General features: G+C 43.1%; 1 protein-coding gene across 2 annotated transcripts in view; it reads right to left on the reverse strand.

Moving 5' to 3' along the window:
• The window catches only part of LOC138754919 (active breakpoint cluster region-related protein-like), a 212,474-nt gene that overhangs the window by 16,040 nt on the left and 182,220 nt on the right, over positions 1-14,214 (reverse strand). For both annotated transcript variants that reach the window (XM_069919933.1, XM_069919934.1), the window contains exons 14-17: positions 13,878-13,952; positions 12,993-13,090; positions 2,465-2,593; positions 1,104-1,163 (exon numbers count right to left, since the gene is read on the reverse strand). In XM_069919933.1, the coding sequence (XP_069776034.1) occupies positions 1,104-1,163; positions 2,465-2,593; positions 12,993-13,090; positions 13,878-13,952 (362 nt within the window). The remainder of the gene's footprint in view (positions 1-1,103; positions 1,164-2,464; positions 2,594-12,992; positions 13,091-13,877; positions 13,953-14,214) is intronic.

Genomic DNA, 14,214 nt, shown 5'->3' on the forward strand with positions numbered 1-14,214 from the left:
GGGGGGGGGGTAGTTTAACGAAGCTGATATTAATGCCATCTGGGGGTTGGAGGATGCCCAAACATGATAAATTCTTACCTTGCCCCTTATCACATCCAATTAACACCTTGAGTTGGTCTGGATTCCTTCCTATTTGAATTCTGAATCAGAATCAGGATTTATTGTAATGAACAAGTCATGAAATTCGATGTTTTGCAACAGCGTCATATTATAACCATCTTACTGTAAAAATAATACTGTACAAAAAGTCAGGCAGTGTCTGTGGTTCATTGATCATTCAGAAATCAGATGGCAGCGGGGAAGAAGCTGTCCTCGTTTTCAGGCTCCTGTACCTTTTCCCCATTGGTAGTAGAATGAAGAGGGCAAGCCCTGGGTGGGGGGGGGAGTGGTTTTTGAGGACAGAGCCTGCTGTTTTAAGACACCACCTCATGTGAATGTCTCGACGGGGTAGAGTCCAGTGCCCGTGATGTCGCAGGCCGAGCTCACGACCCTCTGGAGTTTATTCTTGCACTGAGAGTTGGGGCCGCCGTCCCAGGCAGCAAGGAAACCAGCCAGAATGCTCCCCGCAGTCCACCCGTAGATGTGGTCGAGAGTCTTCAATGAATTCTGAGACTTTCTGACCCATTCGGTTTATTCCTTGAAGAAGGCCTCTGGCCCAAAACGTCGGCGATGTATCTCAGTCTCCGATGGATGGTGAAAAGACCGGCTGAGGTCCTTTAGCATTTTGGTATGTTTTTAGCTCCCAATTTGGGTTCCATCTCATTGATGTCAACCAAACCAAGTACAAATGCAACATTTCCCTCCCAGCAGTGGATTAGTGAACCAGGTGAATTTTTACCACCTTTGGATCATTGTTTTTTTTAATCATTAATTACTTCTATCGAGTGATTTATTTTAAAATCCAGATAATTAACTCAACTTAAATTTAATAGCTGCCCTGCTGGATTTGAACTCTTATAGCCCATTCCAGGCCTCCAGATTGCTACTTTGTCGGTTAACTATTCTGAGAGCTACCTTTATATCCCTGCTCACTGTTTGCAGCTTCTGGAAGGTTCAAGAGGACAATTTCTCGGATGGGTGCAATGCAGACGAATGTCCCTTACCTCTTTCAGCCCGACTGAAACATTCCTCCACTCCTTGCACTGGAAATTCTTGGGGTCGAGCTATAAATAGAGCATAAACACCACAATGAAATGGGCCCCTTGTACCAATCTGGCCCCGGGGTTGTTAACAGAATAGGGTTACAGGCTGGGGTCCGATCCAGGGGTCAGGGGGTTTATATACAACGTCTCCCAGGAGTGAGTTACTGGCTGGGATCCGATCCAGGGGTCGGGGGGTTTACACACAACGTCCCCCAGGAGTGGGTTACAGGCTGGGATCTGATTCAGGGGTTTGGAGGGGTTTATTTACAGTGTCCCCCAGGAGTGGGTTACAGGCTGGGATCTGACTCAGGGGTTTGGGGGGGTTTATTTACAGTGTCCCCCAGGAGTGGGTTACAGGCTGGGATCTGATTCAGGGGTTTGGGGGGGTTTATTTACAGTATCCCCCAGGAGTGGGTTACAGGCTGGGATCTGATCCAGGCGTTCAGGGAGGTTTTATATACAACGTCCCCAGGACTGGAATACAGTTTGGGATCAAATCCAGGGGTTCACGGGGTTTATATACAGTGTTCCCCAGGAGTGGGTTACAGGCGAGGACCCGATCCAGGGGTTCAGAGGTTTGTGAACAACAGGAATGGGTTACAGGCTGGGATTGAGGCAGGTATTTTATACACACTATACAAACGCATATATGTGTACATACACACACATACACACACACACATATCTAAGGAAGTGGGGTAAAGGAGGATGGGGAGTGTTGGGGAGGAGATGGAGGAGAGATCTGAGTAGGGAGATGAGGAGAGAAGTGAGATCTGGGGTGAGATCTGGGACCCGGCAGGGAGGAGAATAGAGGGTGTTGGGGGGAAGGAGATGGGGAGGAGCAATCTGGGAAGTTGGGGGAGAGGAGAATGGGGTATGGAGAGAGGGAGGGAGATGGGATGATGAGGAAAGAGGTAGATTTGGGGAAGTGGGAGATCTGGTGCACTGGAGGAGAGAATAGAGGTTGTGATGGGGAGTGGAATGGGAATGGAGATGGGGAGGGGCAGATCTGGGGTCACGGGAAGAGGATGGGGGAATGGGGATTGCGATGGGAAAGAGGCAAGATCTGGGGCAGTGGGGAGGAGGAGAATGGCGTTTGTGTTGGGGGATGGGGAGATCTGGTGGGTTGAGAGATCTGGGATGCTGGGGGGTAGAGGAAGGAGAAAAGGGATGGGAATTGGGATGGGAGGTCTGGAGAAGTGAGAGATCTGGGCCGCAGGAGAGGAGAGGATGTGTTAGGGGGAGGGGAAGTCTAGGGAAATCAGGAGGGGGGGGGAATGCAGAGGAGAGCAGAAAGTGTTGGGGAAGAGGACGGTTCTCACCCATATCTGCTTCTTGGCGAGGAGCCGATCGGTGCCGTAATCCTGGCCTTTCTCCGCAGTGCTCCGGAAATCGTGCTGCTCCCACAGGAGAAACCTCAGGAACTGAGCTCCATCCAGGCTGATGTCGATCTGGTCCCATCCAGAGATCCAGGGACAGAGGAATTAATGCCGCCTTCCCATCATAGTGAGGACACAGCTCCCCCCTCAGCAGATCTGGAGCACCAAACTCCCCCCCAATCTCTTTCACCTTCATCCACTTCCACCCTCCCATCCCCACCACCTCTTTTCAACTCCTCATCCTGCCCATATCACCCTTGACACATTAGCCCCTAACCTCTCACCCCCTCGCTTTGACCCCCCCTTATCTTGATTCTATCCCCTTCCAACCCCCTCAACCCTTGGCCCTCTGACCCTTTTACCCTCCCCCTATTGCCCTTAGACTCCTCACCCCTTTTCCCTCTGACCACCCTCACCCCTCCTCCCTCTTTCCCCTCTCACTGTCACTCAGACCCCTCTTCCCTTCACCCCACTGACCCACCATCACTCCCCCAACCTCTCATCCCATGGCCCCGTGTCCCTCCAACCCCTCGCCCCCTTGGTTCCCTGACCCCCTCATCCCCCCTCCCTCTGAACCCCCTGTCACTTTCAGATCCCCACCCTCTGCTCCGATGCTCACCATCCCACTGCGACCCATTGCCCTCCTTCCTCTCACCATCCTTCCCTGACCTCTCACCATTCCGCCCACACCCGAAGAAAATACAAATGGAAGGTGGGAAAATAGATATCTCAATGCTGATGTGTTGGGATTTCCAAACATTCTAAAAGTGTCCCTCTGAGTCAGGGTATCAAACATGGACTTATCAAGGGTAATCTAATGAGCCTGGGGTAATTTCAACCCACAGATAGATTGGGCCAATCAAGATTCACAATAGCACACAGGCACATAAGTGTCAGAATTACAGAGGGTTGTGAGGAGGGAATGAATGGATCGGCACCAAATCGAGGGCTGAAGGAAATGGGTCAGTACTTTTGCAGGTGATACAAAGGTTGGAGTTGTCATGGATAGTGTTGAAAGTTGTCGTGGGTGACCACTGGAGGCAGAGTTGGGCGGGAAAGTGGCCGAAGGCATTCAATCTGGGTGAGGTGATGCGTTTTTAGAAGGTCAAACCTGAAGGCAGAGTTTATGGCCAGACTGAGTGTGGAAGAGCCAAGGGACCTCGGATTCCAAATCTGTACATCTCTCAAGGTTGCTGTGCATGGTTAAGAAGGCCGATGGCAGGCTGGAAAATGTGTTCCGTTCTGTCCATCTCATTGTGGGAAGGATGTTGAATCTACGGAGAGGGGGCAGAGGAGATTCCCCAGGATGTTGTCTAGATTGGGAAATGAGGCAGGGTTAGCAGAGCTGGGACTTTTTGGATTGCAGAAGGATGAGAGGTGACTTAATACAGGTCCAAGAGGCATAGAAAAGGTGGACAGTCTCTGCCATTTTCCCGGGGTGGGAGTAGCCAACACCAGGGGCCAACTCTACAGAGTGAAGGGAGGAACGTTTAGGGGAGACATCAGGGGTAAGATTTTTGCACAGAGAGTTGCTGCTCTATAAATAATTGGTGAGACCACACTTCAAATATTGCCTTCAGTTCTGGTCACCTCATTACAGGAAGGATGTGGAAGCCATGGAGAGGGGCCAGAGGAGATTCACCAGGATGTGGCCTAGATTGGAGAACGTGTCTTATGAGGAGAGTTGGGGCTTTCTCTTTGGAGGGTAGAGGATGAGAGGAGACTTGATAGAGATCAACAAGATTCTGAGAGGCAAAGATAAGGTGGGAGAACAGTGCCTGTTTCCAAGGGCGGGAGTGGCAAAACACAGAGGACGTCCGTACAAAGTGATGGGAGGAACGTTTAGGGGAGACATCAGGGGATACTTTTTTTCCCACACAGAGAGTTGTGGGGGCCTGGATTGCCTTGCAAGAGGTGGTGATGGAGGCTGTAAAATTGAGGGTGTTTAAGAAATTCTTCAACAGGCCCGTGGACCATGGTTTTTGGGATGGGGTTAGATATATATATAGGTAGGTTCAACATTTTGCGCTGAAGTGCCGGAATGTTCTATGTGCTACATTCAATAGGAAGACAAATTCATAGTGAAAATGAGCAGTGTCTCAGAATATTCTAAAGGGAAGAGGGCAATTTTAGTTCCAGGATTGCACAATTAACAATCCGGTAACTAGTTCTAAAAATTGAGTTCAGTCTGAAACCAGATTCTCCACTTGTTGCCCGGATTTCGGGAACTGGGTTACAGGGAAAGGTTCGGACTTTATTCCCTGGGGCGTAGAAAAATGAGGGGAGCTTTGATCGAGATATTTAAAATTATGAGGGGGGGTGGGCAGTGTGCAGGCAACTAGGCTTTTTTCCCACTGAGGTTGGGTGAGCCAGATCTAGAGGATGTGGATTGAGAGTGAAAGGAGAAATGTTTAAAGGGAATTAGGAGGAACTTCTTCACACAGAGAATGAAACCAGTGGAAGTCACGTGATGGAGTAGTGGCCGGACGGTGAACTCCAGCCCTCTCCAGAAAAGTTGAAAAAAATAAAGGAAAGCACAAAGGCACAAAAATAAAAATTAAAGTAAAGTGAATATAAAGGTGGAAAGAAGATGGCGACGAAAAAAGAAAAGTCGAAACCAACGGTAAGAAGAGAGGAAGAGAAGACAACGGAAGAAGAAGGAGAAGGCCTTACCTGTTCAAAGAGGCCCGCGGTGGAGAGAGAAGCCCGCTCCCTCAGGTCGGTAGAAAGTGGACTACAAAAATGGCTCGCTGAGCCGAGTAAAAGTGCGTGATGCGCATGCAAAAAAACACACCGACGGGAGGGGCGACCAGCTGGGGAGTCGATCTCCACAGCCGGCAATGAAAGCTACAGAACAGCAGCAGCAAGAGGAGAACATAGAAGACAACGAAAACAAGAAAGAAGAGAAGAAAAAGAAAACAAAGAAACAACAGATGGCCAACCCAGAGGAAGAAGAAGAGGAAGAGGAAGAGTATAGTGAAATGGAAGAAGAAGGGAAAGGCAAGACAATGGATATATTTTCTCTTATTAAAGAATACATGGATTAATTTAAAGAATGGCAAGCACAGGAATTTAGTGATTTAAGAAGAATAAACAGTACAGAAGAGAAAGTGAATAAAATAGATATGACCATATCAGAAATAGGAAAAAGAATGGACAAGGTGGAAGAACGAGAAGCAGCAGTAGAAATGGAGGTAGAGGACTTAAAAAAGAAATTAGAAGAATCTAATAAAAAAGTTAAAGAGACACAAGAGCTGTTAGCTCAGAAAATAGATATAATGGAAAATTATAACAGAAGAAATAATATAAAGATAGTGGGCCTTAAGGAAGATGAAGAAGGCAAGAATATGAGAGAGTTTATAAAAGATTGGATCCCCAGGATCTTAGGATGTCCAGAACTACAGCAAGAAATGGAAATAGAAAGGGCACATAGAGCATTAGCCTTTAAACCACAACCACAACAAAAGCCAAGATCCATTTTAGTAAAATTGCTAAGATATACTACAAGAGAAAAGGTACTGGAGAAAACAATGGAGAAAGTAAGAGAGGACAACAAGCCACTGGAGTACAAAGGGCAAAAAATTTTTATTTATCCAGATATAAGTTTTGAACTCCTGAAGAAGAGAAAGGAGTTCAATACAGCAAAGGCGATTTTATCGAAGAAAGGGTATAAATTTATACTAAAGCATCCAGCGGTATTGAAAATATTTATTCCTGGACAGCAAAACAGACTATTCTCGGATCCAGAGGAAGCACGAAAATTTGCAGAACAATTACAAAATAGACTGAGAGATGAAGACGTGTAACAAGAGTACAAAAGACTGCGAACTAAAAAGACGTGTGTATAGGACTATATACATATATAATACATATATTACATAAGTGTATGTGCATTTAAAAGAAAATATATAGTGTATAGAGAAGAATTAATGAGAGAAAAAAAGGGGAAGAGAGGAGTAAAGAGGGAATTTAGAGAGTGACCTTTGTTGTATATAAAAATTGAAATCTTTTCTGGGGGGGCTGGGTAGGGAGAAATTACGGTCACTGCAAAATCAGTTGACGCTTGTGAGTGAATTTGCAAATCCAAATGGAGAGGGGAGATGTGGTTGCCTGACAAGGGATAATGGGCAACTCAGGAAGGGGAGGGGACAATGGGGTTAAAGAAATATTAGATAGGAGAATAAGGGGAATGTTTGATGTGTTAAAAATGTTGCCTTATAAACTGTTCAAAGAAAGAAAGCAGAAATGAATGAGAAGGAAAGGTGATGATGAGGAAACGGAAGGGAAAGATAAACAAAGTATAAAATGGCTACATTAAACTATATGACTTTAAATATTAATGGAATACATAACCAAATCAAAAGGAAGAAACTGCTAAATTTACTGAAAAAAGAAAAAATTGATATTGCATTTGTGTAAGAAACACACTTAACTGAAGTGGAGCACAAGAAATTAAAGAGAGATTGGATAGGACATGTAAAGGCAGCGTCATATAACTCAAAAGCTAGAGGAGTGGCTATATTAATCAGTAAAAATGTACCAATTAAAATAGAAGAGGAAATAATAGATCAGGCAGGAAGATATGTAATGATAAAATGTCAGATATATTCGGAGTTTTGGAATTTACTTAATATATATTCGCCTAATGAAGAAGATCAAAAATTTATGCAGGATATTTTTCTGAAGATAGCAGATACGCAAGGGAATATACTAATAGGAAGGGATTTCAATCTCAATTTGGATTCAAACATAGATAAAACTGGGAAAAAAATTAACAGAAAGAATAAAGTAACCAAATTTATAATTAAATCGATGCAAGAAATGCAACTTTTGGATATATGGAGGAAACAACACCCAAAGGAAAAGGAATATTCATATTATTCGGATAGACATAAAACATATTCAAGAATAGATTTATTCCTGTTATCAGCTTGTATCCAAGATAGAGTTAGGAAAACAGAATATAAAGCTAGAATATTATCGGATCATTCACCCTTGATATTGACAATAGAGTTAGAGGATATCCCTCCAAAAATGTATAGATGGAGATTAAACCCCATGCTACTTAAAAGACAGGATTTTAGAGAATTCATAGAAAGACAAATTAAAATGTATTTTGAAATAAATATGGAATCAGTGAAGGATAAGTTTATATTATGGGACGCAATGAAAGCGTTCATCAGAGGGCAAATAATAAGTTATGTAACTAAGATGAAGAAGGATTACAATCAGGAAACAGAACAGCTGGAAAAGGAAATAGTAGATATAGAGAAAGAATTAGCAAGGAAGGAAGACACTACTAAAAGAAGGGAATTGGCAGATAAAAAAATAAAATATGAAACATTTCAAACATATAAGGTGGAGAAAAATATAATGAAGACAAAGCAGAAATATTACGAACTAGGAGAAAAAACGCACAAAATTCTAGCGTGGCAGCTTAAGACAGGACAAACTAAAAGAATGGTATTGGCATCAAGGAAAAAAGACAAACAGATCACATATAAATCAACAGAAATTAATGAAAATTTCAGAGAATTCTACGAACAATTATACCAAACGGAAAACGAAGGGAAAGAAGGCAAAATAGATGAATTCTTAACTAAAATTGAACTACCAAAATTACAAACAGAGGAACAAAATAAATTAATAGAAGCATTTGAAATAGTATAAATACAAGAGACAATAAAAAATCTGCCGAATAATAAAACACCAGGAGAGGATGGTCTCCCAATAGAATTCTATAAAACATTTAAAGATTTATTAATTCCTCCCCTCCTGGAAGTAATCAACCAGATTGATAAAACACAAAGCTTACCAGATTCGTGCAAAACAGCAATAATTACAGTAATACCAAAGGCAGGGAAAGATCCACTTGCACCAGCATCATATCGACCAATATGTCTACTTAACACAGATTACAAGATAATAGCTAAATTATTAGCAAACAGATTAGCTGATTATGTACCAAAAATAGTAAGTCTAGACCAAACTGGATTCATTAAAAAAAAGACGAACAACAGATAATATTTGTAAGTTTATTAACTTAATTCATGCAGTAGAAGGAAATAAAACTCCAACAGTAGCGGTTGTTTTAGACGCAGAGAAGGCCTTCGACAGAGTAGAATGGAATTATTTATTCAAGGTACTACAAAAATTTAGTTTACCAGAGAAATATATTAATTGGATTAAAGCATTATATAAGGGGCCATTGGCAAGAGTGACAGTAAATGGATATGTATCAAAACATTTTAACTTAAGCAGATCAACAAGGCAGGGATGCCCACTATCGCCCTTATTGTTCGCATTAGCCATAGAACCACTTGCAGAACTGATAAGAACAGAAAATAAAATAAAAGGGATAAAAATAAAAGGCAAGGAATACAAAATCAGTTTATTTGCAGATGATGTTATAATATACCTAACGGAACCAGAAACATCAATAAAAGAATTACATAAGAAATTGAAGGAGTATGGAGAAGTGTCGGGATACAAGATTAATGCAAATAAAAGTGAAGCAATGCCAGTGAATAATGCGGATTTCTCAAAATTCAAGAAAGAATCACCGTTTAGATGGCAAATGCAAACAATACGATACCTAGGTATACAAATAAATAAAAACCTCAGCCATCTAAATAAACTTAATTATTATCCACTAATGAAAAAAATACAGGAAGATTTAGAGCATTGGAAAGACTTACCATTAACATTAATAGAAAGGATAAACTGTATTAAAATGAACATTTTTCCAAGGATACAATACCTATTTCAGGCACTGCCAATACACTTGACAGAAAAATTCTTTAAGGAGTTAAAGAAAATAATAAGGAAATTTTTATGGAAAGGGGGGAAACTGAGGATAGCACTAGATAAATTAACAGAATGGTATAGACAAGGAGGCTTACAACTGCCAAATTTTAAAAATTATTATAGAGCCGCACAAGTAAGATATCTATCAGATTTTTACCAAACAAAAGAAAAGCCAGATTGGACTAGATTAGAGCTAGACAAAATAGGGGAGAAGATACCTGAACATATATTATATAAATGGGATGAAAAATTGGTAAAAAATAGGAATTCTCCAGTATTGCACCATTTGCTTAATATTTGGAAGAAGATTCATGTAGAAAGAAATAAAACAAACTACTAATTATCAAAACTAATACTGACACAAAATCAGCTAATCCCTTTTACGGTAGATAACCTGTCTTTTAGAGACTGGGAGAAAAAAGGGATTAAAAGAATAGAAAATTGTTTTTCGGGGAATAAATTATTATCCTTTGAACAAATGAAGGATAAATATAATATAACTCAAGATACAGTGCTGGCATATTACCAATTGAAATCCTATTTAAAGGATAAATTGGGAAGTAGTCTGAAGTTACCAGAAGGAAGCAATTTTGAATATCTGATTACAGACACAATGATAATTAAAAAATTTATAACAAACATGTATATCAAATTACAAGAAAAGGAGAATTGGGAAATAAATGATAAAACTAAACAAAAGTGGGAACAAGATCTAAACATAAAGATAAAAAAGGAAACATGGGAGAGGTTATGTTTAGGAACTATGAGAAATACAATAAATACAAGATTACGTATGATACAATATAATTGGATACATAGGTTATATATCACTCCTCAAAAGTTAAATAAATGGGATCCAACAGTATCTGACAGATGTTTTCGTTGTAAAAAAGAAATAGGAACAACAATTCATGCAATCTGGACGTGAAAAGGTGAAAAAATTTTGGGAAGATCTAAACCAGATATTAAATAAAATTACAGAAAGCAATATACCAAAAAACCCAGAGATCTTCCTCCTAAGTAACATAAAAAATAAAGAATTTGGACTTGATTTGGAGGGTGTACAAAAAAGATTTGTTAAGATAGCCCTAGCTATAGCAAAAAAATGTATTATGTCAAACTGGAAATTAGAAGATAATTTGAAAATACAGCAATGGTATATAGAAATGAATAAATGTATTCCATTAGAAAAAATAACATATAGTTTAAGAAATAATATAACATTATTTGAACAAATATGGGAGCCGTACATGGAAAGAATTGACTCAGTGGAAGTTTTTGTTTGTTAATGTTGAGTGACAACATTGTTTGATGGGTTTGATGTATCTTGGACTCAGAGTTTTGAATGAATGGAGGGGGAAGTGGGGGGGGAGGGGAGGAGGGTCGGGGGGGAGAAAATGACACTGTATATATTTGGGAGAAAATGACACTGTATATATTTGAAAGGAGAAATGTGTATATCTTGAATAATGTGATCTATAGTGTGAAAAATAAAAAAATTTTAAAAAAATCAAATAAATTTCCAATACATAACTGTAAAAAAAAAGAGAATGAAACCAGCTGCCAGCTGAAGTGGTGAATGCAGGCATCGATTTTTTTACAAATTCAAAGACAAAAAACAGCAACAGGCAGATGGAATTTAATGCAGACAAGGGTGAGGTGGTTGCGCTTTGGAAGGACAGTGACAGAGTACATGGAGGTGTTTGGGAGATAAATTGGGAAAGGTTTGTTGGAGCAGGTCACACACAAACACTTTAAAACAGAATTTATGCAGGAGCTTTTGCAAGAGGCTCAGACTCATAATGGACTGTCATTTGCAAAAGGCAACAAATGTAACAACAGGCAGGGCAGCTTTGTCTGAAAAACAGAACTTGCTGTTTGGAGAGTTATGTGATCTTTGCAGACAGAGAGGAGAGAAAGAAGCAGGCTTTGCTCTCAGAGAGGAGGGAGCGAGAAAGAGAGAGAGAGAAAGGAGAGACAGCCTGTCTCTGAGGGACAAGCTGGCAAGCTTTGGAAGACGGCCTGGTCAAAGGAGAGGACTGGCTGTCTGGTGTTTCCCTTGGAATAGGTGAAACAGAAAGGACTTCAGTGGTGACCTGAAAGAAAGAGGTTATCATCTGGAGAACACTGAAAGGGGGCAAATTTTGTCAGCAAGACACTGATTAAAAAGGAATCAGTTGTGGATGTCCTGGAACAACAACAACTCTCTCTCTGAAAACCAACAAGAACCCTTCTGAGTGGTAACCATCTACCTGTTAAGCACCAAAGCCTGGTCAACTTTGTTAATGCTAATTTCTGTGCACAGTACAAGAATGGCCTGCAACCAGTGAAATTGGACTGTGAACCAAAGAACTTTGCTGAACTTACACACATATTACACACACCCATGCTTAGAATTAGAAGTCAATAGAGATAAGTTAGAGTTTGATTCTATTTTCATGTACAAAGATAATTAAAAGCAATTTTAGTTTAAGTACCCTTGGTCGCGGTGCATGTCTATTGCTGCTGGGTTTTGGAGTCCTCTGGACTCATAACAGGACAAACCAAGATAAGGTGTAAACAGTAAATGGTCGGGCACTGAGGAGTGCGGTAGAACAGAGGGATTTGGGAATACAGAGAAATAATTCCCTGAAAGTGGCATCACAGATGGACAGGGTTGTAAAGAGAGCTTTTGGCACATTGGCCTTCATAAATCAAAGTATTAAGTACAGGAGTTGGGATGTTATGGTAAAGTTGTCTAATACATTGGTGAGGCCAAATTTGGAGTATTGTGGGCACCGAACTACAGGAAAGATATCTATAAGATAGAAAGAAGGCAGAGAAGATTTATTAGGATGTTGCCCGGACTTCAGGAACTGGGTTACTGGGAAAGATTAAACAGGTTAGGACTTTATTCCCTGGAGCATAGAAGAATGAGGGGCGATTTGATGGAGGTATTTAAAATTATGAGGGGAACAGACAGAGTAAATATAGGTCGGCTTTTTCCACTGAGGGTAGGTGAGATGCAAACCAGAGGACAGGGTTTAAGGGTGAAAGTGGGAAAGTTTAGGGGGAACTTCTTCACACAGAGAGCGGTGAGGATGGGGAACAAGTTGAGGTGTTGAACGTGGGCTCAGTTTCAACACTTAAGAAGAATTTGGACAGGTCCGCAGATGGGAGAGGGATGGAGGGATAAGGACTGGGTGCAGTGAAGCAGGGCGAGGCAAACTAGAATGGCCGAAGGGGCCTGTTTCTGTGCTGCAAAGTTCCCTGGTCCTTTCAGCCCATGAGCCCATGGTTCCCTATTAACCTACAAACCCTGCACAATGTTTAGTTTGGAGGACAGGCAGAAACTTGAGCACCTGGAGGATATCTCTGCAAGTCATGGGGTGGGGGCTGTGAGGGAGAGAGACAGTGACAGATTCGAAACCCGGGTGTCTGGCGCAGTATTAGCCCAAACTTAAGAGACATTTTGATGGGTAGATGGATGGGAGGAGCATGGTCCATGTGCAGTCCAATGGGATCAAGCAGAATAACAGTTGGGGACAGACTAGATGGGCTGAAGGGCCAGTTTCTGGGACGTGGTGTTCGACGGTTCTGTGGTTCCATCTGAACCTTAAGACGTGGGCACAAACTGCTGGATGTGACTGTGAGTTTGGACAAGGGAAGGGGGGGAGATACTCACTTCATCACACACAGGGTTCTTGGAGAGCAGCAAAATGGACGTCTGAGCTTTCTTCTCAAAATAGCCATGGCAATCGGACTCCAAACAGCAGTAAACATCTGGGGGAGGGCAAGAGGCAGGGGATCTTGCAGGGGGTTCGGTACCCAGACGCACACTGTCCCCTCCCTCATCTGGGATCAGACACCCCTCCCCCCCTGGGATCTCAGACTCGTACCCCCTCTGGGATCAGGCACCCCTACTCCCTCTGGGATCTCAGACACACCGTCCCCTCCCTCATCTGGGATCTGACACCCCTCTCCACCTCTGGGATCAGATGCCTCTACCCCCTCTGGGATAAAATGTCCCTCCCCCCACCCCAGGATCAGATGCCCATCCCCCTCTGGGATCAGTGACCCCACCCCCACTCCGGGATCAGATGCCCACCCACCCCCCCCCCTCTGGGATGTGACTCCACCCCCCCCCCCTGGGATTTCAGACACACTGACCTTGTCTGGGATCAGACATCCCTCCCCACCTCTAGGATCAGATGCCCCTCCCCCCACCCTGGGATCAGACACTCCCTTCTCTCCCCCTTCGAGGACTGAAGTGGGGGGTGGGGGGGGTGGGATTCAGACATGCTGTTCCCTTGCTGCCGTCTGGGAGTGCAGGATGGGAGGTGCCAGTTATTGCCACAGGCAGAGTGAAGGTGATCACCAAGGCGGTCTCCCAGTCTGCACCCAGTCTCTCTGATGAAGAGAAGGCCGCAACGGGAGCACCGGAAGCAGTAGATTACTCCCACTGTTGTTCCACTTGGAAGGAGCATTTGGGGCCCTGTATGGCGGTGTAGGCGTAAGTCACTGACCGAGAGGGGACTGTGGGGCAGATTCCCAGAAGTCCCATACTCACTGCATGCCTCCTTGAATCCAGACACTGAGTGAATCTTGATGGTCAACAATCCTCGGAGTGTGTTCCCGTCCCACTCTGAAATCAGCAAACAGGTCTCAGGAGGCGAATTGCTCTTTCCCTGCAGGCACTAAAATCTGCAGAAGGTCTAGCTTCGTGCCATGGGAGGGGCGGTAGAGGGAGCTCCGCGCCGCGGGAGGGGTGGTGAGGAAGGGACTCTCACTGTGGGGAAAGGAGGAGTTAGTGTTCTCCCTGCTTCTGGTGCCCTGCGCTGATCCGCTGCTCCCCCGTGGTAACCCCCCTCCAACCCCCTCCCCCCCCCGCCCACCGTGGTCTGCTG

Source organism: Narcine bancroftii, chromosome 2, assembly GCF_036971445.1.
Source record: "Narcine bancroftii isolate sNarBan1 chromosome 2, sNarBan1.hap1, whole genome shotgun sequence".
Lineage (NCBI taxonomy): Eukaryota > Metazoa > Chordata > Chondrichthyes > Torpediniformes > Narcinidae > Narcine > Narcine bancroftii.